General features: G+C 43.6%; 1 protein-coding gene across 1 annotated transcript; it reads left to right on the top strand.

Annotated features, from left to right (window-relative positions):
* Window positions 1-5180: 5180 nt before the first annotated feature.
* On the top strand, window positions 5181-8063 carry LOC129725522 (uncharacterized). Its single transcript, XM_055681478.1, has 5 exons — window positions 5181-5407; window positions 6457-6659; window positions 6724-6958; window positions 7102-7572; window positions 7629-8063. The coding sequence occupies exons 1-5, from the start codon at window positions 5305-5307 to the stop codon at window positions 8051-8053; spliced, it is 1437 nt and encodes a 478-aa protein (XP_055537453.1). The 5' UTR covers window positions 5181-5304; the 3' UTR covers window positions 8054-8063.
* The last annotated feature ends 3949 nt before the right edge of the window (window positions 8064-12012 follow it).

Genomic DNA, 12012 nt, shown 5'->3' with positions numbered 1-12012 from the left:
CAAGTTGATCAGCGCTCAGGTTACGAGTTCTGCTCGCCTCATGTTCTAGTCTAATTGCTTCCGCAAATACCTCTTCGTTGAAGTGTGATATCCTCAACCCGCGAGGAGCTGGAGTGTTAATTCTACTCGCCACATGCGGTCTCGTTTTACAGTCTACGCTATAACAGACCGCCAGATGGTCGCTATGAGTGTAGCCATCGTCTACCCTCCAGTTCGTGATCAATGGACTACAGAATGTCACATCGATGATCGACTCCACGCCGTTTCTACTGAAGGTGCTCTTCAAGCCGACGTTGGCCAGATCTATGTTGAGCTTCGCCAAAGCCTCCAACAAGATCCGGCCTCTCTGGTTTGTGCGTCGACTTCCCCACTCAGTTGCCCATGCGTTGAAGTCGCCCGCCACTACCAACGGTGATAGACCGATCAGCTCCCCGGTGGCTCGGTCGATCATCCTTGCGAACTGCTCGGTAGACCAACGAGGCGGAGCATAGAAGCTGCAGTAGTACACTCCGTCCACCTTGGCAACCGCGTATCCTTCGTTTGAAGTTGACACTATCTCTTGAACCGGGAACCTGCTCGTCGTCCATATTGCCGCCATACCGGACCCGTACGAAATCCAGTTACCGTTTCCGGAAGGAATTCGGTAGGGGTCCGAGATTATGGCGATGTCCGACAACAACTCAGTGACTGCTTGGTATAGCAGTTGCTGAGCCGCGAAGCAGTGGTTCAAATTTAGCTGTGTCACTCTCACGCCCGTGGCTTGCTAGTCGGCTTACCGGCCGTGCACCTCGGGCCTCCCATTATGTGCTTTGCGTCACGCTTCCCGGCGCACGCCAAGCACTTCGGGGGCTCTCCGCAGTCTTTGCTTTTGTGGCCTGCAGCACCGCACCGCCTGCATAGGGAGCTCCTGTCAGGCCCCTTGCAGCTAAAGGACTTGTGTCCTTGCTCGAAGCATCGAAAGCAGACCTCCGGCGGCTGGTAGATGCTGAGTGGGCACATTGACCAGCCCACTTTGAGCCTCGCTACCTTTAGCGCCTGGTTTGCGTCTACTGACGGAAGCCTGACAGTGGCGGTCTGGGTTCCTACTGGGCCTTTGCGCAGTCGAACTGCCTCTGGTGCCACAACCACTTCGCACTGCTCCTTGAGGGCATCCACGACTTCGCATGCCTCGGTGACTTCGTCCAGGTATTTAAGTTGTAGGGTTACCTGCGACGTGAGTGCCCGAACCTGCACTCTATCTCCAATCGCCTCTTGGGCCAATGCCCGATAGGCTGGGCCCTTGTTTCTGGCTTCCTTGCGGAGCTCGACGATCATTTCTCCCTTGCGGGATCGGCGGATGCTACGCACATCTGCCCCCAGATCTTTGAGCTTCGCATCGCCTCTCATTGCCTTAAGGACTTCCGAGTACTTTGACTCTTCTGTGTTAAGGTTGAGTGCGTCGCCCTTATTTTTAACTTTCTTCGTCGCAGGATTTGTAACCGGGTGCGGTTTTTTGGCCACCACTTTTTGGTACCTACTCCTTCCCGGAACCGTTGCCCACGGGTTACCGGGAGCCTTCTGCTCCTTGGCTGCCACCGTGGGCGTTGCTTGCGCCACTCCTACACCGGTCTGAGGGCTGTTTGCGATTAAACGCTTCTTGGTGCCCCCGGGGGCCGTCTCTCCCGGGGACTGTCGCGTTCGTTTGGCAGCTGGTCCTGCCGCGCAAACCGCCGCAAACGTGCTGGCGTCCGTTTGGACCGACTTCGTCGCCAGCTCGGTCACCTTCGTCTCCTCTTTCTCCGCAGCCGCAGCTTCCATTATGAGATCGGCATGCTCCTTTTTCGCAGCATCGACTGAGGACCGAAGCATGTAGAGGGCCTGCTTCAAGTACTTCGTTGTATTGCTGCGACTTTTCGCAAACTCGATTATAGCATCGAGCTGCTCAGACAGGGCCACTACCCTCGGTAGCGTGTCCCGCTGTCTTCCGACCGCCTTAAATAGCTGTGGACCAGCCACCGCGATGTCTTGCGTAGATCCGGTAGGCGTACTGCCTTTACCGTCTTCGCAGGCGACCTTCACTGCATCCGTCTCCACTTTTCTAGGCGGAGACCGCTGGATGCCACCTCGCGCAAATGGGTTTTCCAACCCATCTGCCCCCATCTCCAGAGTTTTGTTTTGCTGCATTTTTGTTTATTGGGTCCCCCTACCAGCCGCTATCCTTATCCATAATGGAGTGGTCGCCTAAATGGTCCCAAGGTAGTCTATGCCGGAGCAGTGAGGCCATGGCTAGAGGCGGCTGCCATAGCGCCTTATGGGCAACTATGACACCCCCGAACGGCGCAAGTCAGGAAAAGACATCTGATCCTACTCCTGCCGGGTTCCCACCAGGCAATGGACTCGGAACGTACTGGAAGGCCTGCCAGGTTTTACGGGACGGAGACCCCTGCACCGGTTGTAATCTCGCCGTTTCAAGCCGTTATCACACGACATTACTAAGGGAGCTCGGCGCAGGTGCCAGCCCAAAATCATGGTACGAAAACGAAATCCGACTCTTATCCTATAGTGATGCGACCAGTTGCCGTAATTGGGAACATTACTGGCATCAGTCCCAATGGGCGGTATAGAGCATTTGGGTGATGGGAGCGGCACTACTCGCTCCGTCGGAGCTGCTTCCGGCCAGTGTGGCTTTTGCGAGAATTCAGCGGCCCAGTGCCTGAATCTCGCCACGACCTAGGCTAGCTCCCTGTATATATATATATATATATATATACTATATATATATATATATATATATATATATATATATATATATATATATATATATATATATATATATATATATATATATATATATATTATATATATATATATATATATATATATATATATATATATATATATATATATATATATATATATATTATATATTATATACATATATATATATATATATATATATATATATATATATATATATATATATATATATATATATATATATATATATATATATATTTATATATATATATATATATATATATATATATATTTTATATATATATATATATATATATATATATATATATATATATATATATATATATTTATATATATATATATATATATATATATATATATATATATATATATATATTTATATATATATATATATATATATATATATATATATATATATATATATATATATATATATATATATATATATATATATATAATAGCTGACTCGGCTAACTTCGTCCCGCCTATTTTTGAGTTTAATTCAATAATTTATATATTTATAATAACATTTCAAATTTATTGATTTCTTGCGATTTGTTTATATCGTTAGAAATTATTGGTTTAATCGGAATGACAACATCCTCGACCTTTGCCTTTAGTACATCACCGCTATTCCGGAAATACTCAGATTGGGTGGTATTCAGTTGTTTTCGTTTTTTTTAGAAACTGAAAGTGGTCATCTTCGAATTCAAGATGGTGTCCAGGGTCAATGCTTGGCTTCTATACATTATTTCGCTTACGGAAATATTCATATGTAGTAGTATTCGGCTGGGTTCAGTAGTTTCCAAGCCTATATGGAACAGACAGACAGACAGAGCTGTATTTTTATATGTTTAGATTTGAAAAAGCCGCGTGTTCTGAGCAAAACGTGATTTTCAAAAAATGTTTATCGTTTTCCTACGATTTTTAAATAAAGATAAAAAAACTGCTCGAAAGGTCTTAAATGACATTTCGCTTATGTACGGTATATGGGAGAACTGTTATTTAAGACCTTTCGAGCAGTTTTTTATTCTTCATTTAAAAATCGAAGAAAAACGATAATCATTTTTTAAGAATCACGTTTTGCTCGGAAAATTGCACTCTTTCAGCTGATATATAAAAATCAGAAAACCGTGTAAAATTTTAGGACCCAATTGGTTTTAAATATCAACAAAACTAAAAAAATGTGATTAAAAATAATCGCTCGTTATTGACACATGTGTGCCAAAATCAAACCGTGGCAAAAGTGAAACGAGCTCAAATCAAACAGAGCTTTAAAAGGAAATATAAAACCATTGTAGTCCTACGTCAACTATGCGGTCGTGTCTTGGATACCACCCTCCAATTTTTCCCATTTCATTCTGCTATTCGACTACTAATATTTCTTTTGACATTTTTTTTTTCAATTATTATTCAGATGAAAAAAAAATAAATGTAATTTTTACACATTTTTTTCAGAGCACGTTTCTGTTACGTTTGTATTTATTTTGCATATTTTGGAAATTTTCCTAATTATTGTTTTGTTATTGGTACCGCACCGCGAAGTCAACCGGCTGGATAGCACGCGTATTTTTTTTTACAGTAATCTCTCTGGCAGCGCGGCATTTAGTACCGTCATTTCGCCACAAAACATCTATTATATTCAGTTGCATGACGTTGCCATGCTACACGGGATATTTCAGTAGTGAATATTATTTCGCGAGATTTTGCGCGCCTGTCATCCACAGTCTGGGAAATCCCTGCACACACATGGTCCACCAGTTTCACGTCGCACTATAAGTGTAACCTGGTCGAAATTCATCTTTTGAAACTCACCTAATTCAGCTCATGGTAGTTTGGAGTGAACTGTTATCCATAATGATCAACACGGTAGTTTTGCAAACTTATTCATTTATTCAAATTTTGTTCAAAATGGAATACCCGTTAATCATTTGCAGTATACAACACTCGAAATATAGATTCAGTAACGCTAGCAAATTTAAAAACTGCTCTGTTTCTCATAAGGCAAAACATCATGGAAATACCAAAACAAAACAAAATATTAACGCAAAACCATGTTACTCAATTATAGATTCATATCGAAATGTTCGTTTCAATAAAGACAAACCATATCGTTGTTGTACAATACTCTATTCTGTATTTGTATCGCAAACCGAAAGATAAATTCTAGGGTCAATTCTAGTAACAGATCGAATCGAATGTTATTGAAAAATTTTTGTTCACAATTTCAAGAACTACCTCTTTTAACAAGAAAATATATCTATAGAAGTCAAAACAATTGCTCATGGTTGAGTCCGCGTCTGAAGCACCTTCCGGCTTATTAATAGAACCTACGCCATCCGACGATTCACATCTGTTCAGGGTATTATTTTCGGCAATTTTTCTACGGTGGAGCAGCAAAAAGTGAACAGACAATATCAGAAACGTATATCAGTGATATAAATGGGATGACGAGGGACTGGTGCTGTTTAGTAATTGCATTCAATAGTACAGTCTCAGTCGCAAGCTAGTCGTTCCCGTGGATTGATCCCGAGCTGCTTAAGTGAAATGTTTCCCCATCGGCATGGACACAGGCCTGGTTGGGGCCATCGGGATCCATATGGATTATCACCAAAGGCTAGCTTCGACGAAGAGCCTCTAAACACTCCGGGTGAGAGAATGAAATTGTTCATAGAGGTTGAGTGTAGTGGTCTAAAATTCAATAATGATGTATATTGAATATTCAAAACAATTGACCTTGTATCTGTTATTCAATGTTGCCTGGCCGCACATAAAGCGCAAGCTGAACGAAACGGATTGAGTGAAGGTTCTAGTGATGAAAACATATTATACACAAGGCTTGATAAAAGTGATACTAAACCGCATACGAGTGCTCTAATTAAAATTTTATGTGTTCTGAAAAATAATTTTAAAAATCAGTTCTGTTGAAGGATATAAACAATAATATTATAAAATAATTTGAATTTTAACAGCACAACATAGGTCAATGGAACTTTATGTGTATTCGTGTACTTGAAATTAACTTTGTTGTGTTGACTAGTGGTAATGAGTTAGGCGTACCTTGAAAAGTAACCAATTCGATTGACACAATTTGAGAAATAATGCTGTTTGCATGAAAACTGAATTCGCGTAATGATTTATAAAAAATGGTAAAAAATTTGAAACCCAAATAATCTTTTTTTCATGGAAGACTTTTTTTAAATGTAGGATAATTTCAGATCTCTTTCGACAATTTCGTTGAAATTGTTTTGTTACGCAGAACACATTTCGTTATAAATCTGTTATTTCACAACAGTCTAGAAGCTTACCTGTATAGGTTATACTGTAGTACGTTGGGCTGTGCAGATGAGCGAATATAATCACGTCGTTAATAGCAGTGATAGTTGATCGTATTAAACGGATCATGAAGTTTATATAATATAGCATAATTGAGTCTGTCGGTGTTGCAAAACATTACATAGATTGTTCCGGACAGCAGGCCATATAAATTAGAGCGTTTCCTTCACTTATCCCATACAAATCTTATAAAAGAAAACACTGAACACAGAGTCTTATGAAAGTAAACACTGAAAAAAATTGACGCCTGTTACTCACCTTGTTGAGCCGCCTTATACGTTGGGCCTATAGTTCAGGACAACGCGAAAACTGTACGTTGGTGGTATTAATATTCCCTAATATTTTTTTATTCATAATCTGCAGTTTACAACTGGGTCCATTGTCCAATAAGCCAAGGTGCTATCCCCCTTAACGCAGTTCGAGCTGGAAAGGACTCCGATGGCTCAGCGATATACGTAGGGCGTTTTAATCACGACGGGAATATGCTTCCTGCAAAAGTTATTCCTATTCGTCGTGTAGCATACATTTCCTACAATGGAGTTGAAATATTCTGTCCAAATGTCGAAGTTAGTATGTTACTGAGATTTAAATTTCCGTGCGTTGATTTACATTTTCTAATACCAATTGTAGGTACTTTGTGGTCTAGGATTTACATGGGTACCCAGTCAAAAGGGTGATCTGCCGAAAGGGGCTGTCTGCAGTGGATATACATCAACCGGTGAACCAATATATATTGGTCGAGCCCATCATGACGGTAGCTTGACACCTGGTAAGATAAATCCAAAACATGGTTGCCTTTACATACCGTTTGGCGGCCACGAACATGCACATCCTAACTACGAAGTCCTAGTTGACACTAAAAAATGTAAGTAACCAAGTCTTCATACGCTGCTGTTCCCCACCTTTGTACCACAAATTGTACTATCTCTCGCAGTTCAAGTTGAAGTTGAAGTTCAAGCACTTCAGGTTCAGTTCTCGCATTTATATAAAATAGTCTCAACATTGCAGCAGGACAACAAAGTGTTGGTAGCAAATGGGTTCCTGCCAAAAGTAACGGTCCCGTACCACCGGGTGCTCTTTTGGCTGGTAACGATAGTGATGGTACGCCAATCTATCTGGGCCGAGTCTACCGCCATGGACAGACCCTGCCAGCTAAAGTGATCCCTCGCAAACGGATGTGCCACACTGGAGACGAAGGGTTGGAGTTCGAGATGGCCGACTATGAAGTACTTTGCTGTGCAAACGTAGCCTGGATGCCTTTTCATGGTGTATTTCCGATAAATGCAATCGAATGCGGACGTGACAGAATGGGAGAGAAGCTGTACTTTGGTAGAGGTCGTTACAATGGCAGCTTGACGCCAGGGAAAGTTCTTGAGTGCAGTAAATTGTTGAAGATTCCGTTTGACTGGAAAGAAATTCCTCTCAGAGAATTTGACGTCCTCGTTGATAACAGCCACTCAAATACTCCTACTCAGTCATGTAAGATCAGAATTTTTGTATTAATAATTTTTTATAAACAATTACTTTCTAAGCAGTGAATTGGTGTCCCAGCACCAACAAATTACCCGTCCCAAAAGGTGCTCTCCTAGCAGGCTACGACAGTGATGAATCTTCTATCTATCTGGGCCGTGTAACGTTCGAAGGAAACCAACTACCAGCAAAAGTGATTCCGCGCAAGGGCTTATGTCATACCTGTCACCAAGGTAAGGAACTAGAGATGATCTCCTACGAAGCTTTGTGCAACGCTAGAGTAACCTGGATTCCGTTTAATGGCGTTATTCCCCCGAAAGCGGTTCTATGTGGCCGTACACGGTGGGGCGAAGCGGTGTACATTGGTCGCGGTCCCTACAAGGGCAGTATCACTCCTGGTAAAATATTGGAAAATGAAAAGATGTTGAAAATCCCGTTCGAGTGGAGTGAGCACTCAATTAGAGGAGGAGAAATTTTGGTTGAGTATTGAAAACTTTGATGGTAGATATGTTCGTTTAAATAAAAAATGTACTTACATCAAACTTATGGCTATTACTATTATGACGTTTCATGACAGTATGTAAAATTTCATCTGCTGTAACAAACAAATCGAATATACAATTTACTCATCAGCTTTTGGACACTCGATAAACGTTGACCAGTCGGCATTCGTCTTCATCCGGATGTCGCTACTAAGCGTTGCCACCACTTGTAACAGATGGCACAGCTTCTCCTTTGGTTCCGCAAACAGCTTCAAATCATCCAGGTAGATGGTGTGGGTTACTTTTGTACTTGTAGTCACACTTTTTAATTGGTAGCCATAGCTGCATCAATTGAGTGCTTTGCTAAGGGGGTTCATCGCAAGGCAAAACTATAGCGAACTGCAGGTATTGCCTTGCAAGATCCCCCGTCTTATGCTCAGAGTTCTAGACCGTAACACTGTTGCTCCGTCGGTAACGTGGAGTGACGTGCTCCACATTCCCATTGCTAGCTGCATCAACCTGATGACGCCATCGTCTATTTTATGCAACTTCAGTACATTAATGAAGGAGAAGTGAGGAACCGAGTCGTACGCCTTTCTATAGTCGATGTACGCCATTCCGAGGTTTCGTTTGCTTCGGCTTGTCTGGCCAACAACAACTGCGTCGATGATTACCGACGAAAGCACTTTGTATAGACTTGAATTATATGTTGTTGGTCTGTACTTGGCTGGATTAGCCGTGTTACGACCTTTCTCTCATTCGTGTTGAACATCCGGTTATTTTTTCTTCCACCTTTAACATTCTCATAATGCCGCATCCGTTTTGCAAAAGCACTCAACCGTTGTACATGGGTGTCGAGGTGTCGAGTTAACCGACTGATTTTTACCCGCAAAGCTGCAATCCTGGCTTCAGTCGTCGCATCCATGCAGGTTTTTGCTCGTTGGGACGAGCACGACCTTCACCGTTACCTTGGGAATAGGCCCGCAGTCCCTAGGTTCTCACGACGACTTCAGCTGCGCAATACACTATGGACTGCAGCTTCTCAAGGTTCTATGTGGCTTCCGAATACTTACTTACTTACTTTGTTGGCTAACGGACCGTTCACCGGTCTAGAGCCGAATGAATTAAAGATGTCCAGCTTCTTCTGTCTTAGGCAGTCGTACACCAGCAGATCGTGCATCTTCTTCCACCACACACATCCACCGCGTACGAGGCCTACCACGGAGACGACGGCCTCTATCTTGTTCTCTACTGAAGATAGTTTTGGCGGCTCTCTAGTCAGGCATTCTGGCTACATGTCCAGCCCACTGGAGCCTTGCCCGCTGTATTACCTTCACTATATCAGCATGTTTGTATACCTGATACAACTCGTGATTCATGCATCTACGCCACACTCCATCTTCCAGTTTACCGCCAAGTATCGATTGCAGAACTTTACGCTAAAAAACTCCGAGCACTCGTCGATCAGCTTTCTTCAGCGTCCATGCTTCATGTCCGTAAAGAGCCACCGGGAGTATCAGCATCCTATACAGCGGTTGACTTGTGCGAGTTTGCAAACTACGGGACCTTAGCTGGTTACGTAGTCCGTAGAAGGTTCTTCGTTTTGGCAGAGTTAATGGCAAGTCCCAATCTCGCTGCTTCCCTCTTAAAATATACGAAGGCCTCCTCCACGGCCCTACGGTTGATACCGATGATATCGATGTCGTCCGCAAAACCAAGAAGCATGTGAGATTTCGTAATGATCTTACCGTTTCTTCCCACGTTTGGTCTCCGTACTGCACTTTCAAGGGCGATGTTGAATAGTAAATTAGAGAGCGCATCCCCCTGCTTCAGTCCATCCAACGTTACGAACGCAGCTGATGTCTCGCCAGCTATCCGCACGCATGATTTCTATCCCTCCAGCGCCATACGACTCAACTTAATCAGTTTCATCGGAAAACCGTGTTCCAGCATGATCTGTCACAGCTCGTTTCTTTTCACTGAGTCGTATGCCGCCTTCAATCCACAAACAGATGGTGCGTATGCAGGTTGTACTCCCGGAACTTATCGAGGATTTGTCGCATGGGGAAGATTAGATCCGTTGTAGAACGCCCTTGTCGGAAACCAGCCTGGTATTTGCCAACAAAGGATTCCGTTAACGGTCTCAATCTGAAGAACAGGATATGGGAGAGCACTTCATATGCGGAGTAATATATGCCTCGTAATGCCGTAATGCCTCGATAGTTGCAACAATCCAGTCGATGACCCTTCTTATAGACAGGGCATATGAGGCCTTCCAACCAATCGTTCGGCATTTGTTCCTCCGCCCAAATCCTAGTATTATCTGATGGATCGCATAGTACAGCCGCTCGCTTCCTGCTTTTAGAAGTTCGGCCGGGATACCGTCCTTCCCAGCGGCCTTGCCGTTTTTCAGCTCACTGATCGCCTTTTTCACCCCCTCCTGTGTTGGTGGCTTCACAGTTTGTTCATCACTCATAATCGTCATCCTGTTCCTGTTCTGGTCATCCGGTTCCTCACCGTTGAATAGCGCTTGAGAATGCTCCTTCCACCTGGCTGCAACCGTCGGTTTATCAGTAAGCAGGTTGCCGTCCTTGTCATTACACATGACCGGCACAGGGAAATTCCTGCTTCTGACTTTGTTGACAGTTCTATAGAATCTCCGCGCGTCGTTTTGAGCATAGCTGTCCTCTGGGCCGGCGAGCACCTACTCCTCGTACTCGCGCTTTTCCCGACAGTAGGTTCTATTTTCGGCAGCTCTTGCCCCAAGGGGGCAACCTCTCTCTGTTCTGACGCGTTCTTCTCATCTTTCGCTTTATGGCACTCGGCAACGAACCAGCCATTACGCTGTCTTCCACACGTCGTACCTACACCTGCTCTCGCAGTCGTTTCGATGGCGCCGTGGACACTGCTCCACAGCCCATTCATGTCTTCCACTCCTTCCTCCTGCTGTTCTGCGATCTGTTGATCCAGCACTCTGGAATATTCTGCTGCCACGCCATCAGCTTTCAACCGCTGAATGTTGAAACGCGTCGTCCTCTCTGTGCGAGATTTCAGCACGTTCAACCACCGTGCGCGGATCTTACAAACGATGGGATAATGGTCAGAGTCAATGTTTGGTCCCCGAAGAGACTTCCGAATGCTGTGGCAGAATATCCTCATTGAAGATTTTTACTGCACTCGTTAGTCGTTGGGAATACTGCAGTTTTGGTACCCTGTGTCGGATTTTAAGAACGACGACCTCGAATTTCGGTGTAGCGTTGACGATGTGCAGTCTGTCATTAGCCTTTTTAAAAATATACAGGAACGGAGCGCATAAAGTTTCTACAGTGGGCATTCAATAAGATTCTGATGCAGATGCCTTACTCGTGAACAACGATTTAGAACGTACACAAATCTTACACGGCAGCTCAGGGCACCGGGATTGATGTGAAGCACATCTCCAAATAGGAAATGAGAGAGGATCAAACCTTTTAAACAGTTTCGGACGGCTACTAACTGGAGCAGACCTGGCACAGCTATGTATTGTTCGTAATCCAGCATACATTTTCCCACAATGTTGTAGTATAAGCCCATCCCATTCAAGATTGTTTTGGAAAACGTAGCCGTAGCATTCTTCGTCCATCGGATCACTCCTCCATCCATAATGAAATATGTCAGTATATTGTGTTGAGCAGCATTTCGTGATCTGGTTTTGATCCTTTCTGTCGAGTTCATTGTGTAATCTTTGCTTGGTCTTCGTTTACCGTTTCAACCGTTTCACTTTTTCCAAGACCTAAAGGGGCCATCCACATACCACGTGGACAGATTTTAAACGATTTTGACCCCCCCCCCTCTCCCTGCGTGGACAACTGCCCATATAAATTCTAAAAAAATGTATGGACCGTGGACATTAGCCATTACGATGCTCATAACTCTCAAATTAGATCTTGAAAATAAATGGCGTTGCTTTCGGACAGGAATTATTTTT

This window comes from Wyeomyia smithii, chromosome 2 (assembly GCF_029784165.1).
Source record: "Wyeomyia smithii strain HCP4-BCI-WySm-NY-G18 chromosome 2, ASM2978416v1, whole genome shotgun sequence".
NCBI classification, from domain to species: domain Eukaryota; kingdom Metazoa; phylum Arthropoda; class Insecta; order Diptera; family Culicidae; genus Wyeomyia; species Wyeomyia smithii.
This window is presented reverse-complemented; position numbering and strand designations above follow the sequence as displayed.

Coding starts and splice junctions, on each gene's coding strand:
- LOC129725522 (XM_055681478.1), top strand. CDS start 5,305: ATGTTTCCCCATCGGCATGGACACAGGCCTGGTTGGGGCCATCGGGAT. Junction 5,408..6,456: donor AGAGCCTCTAAACACTCCGG/GTGAGAGAATGA, acceptor CATAATCTGCAG/TTTACAACTGGGTCCATTGT. Junction 6,660..6,723: donor TATTCTGTCCAAATGTCGAA/GTTAGTATGTTA, acceptor TACCAATTGTAG/GTACTTTGTGGTCTAGGATT.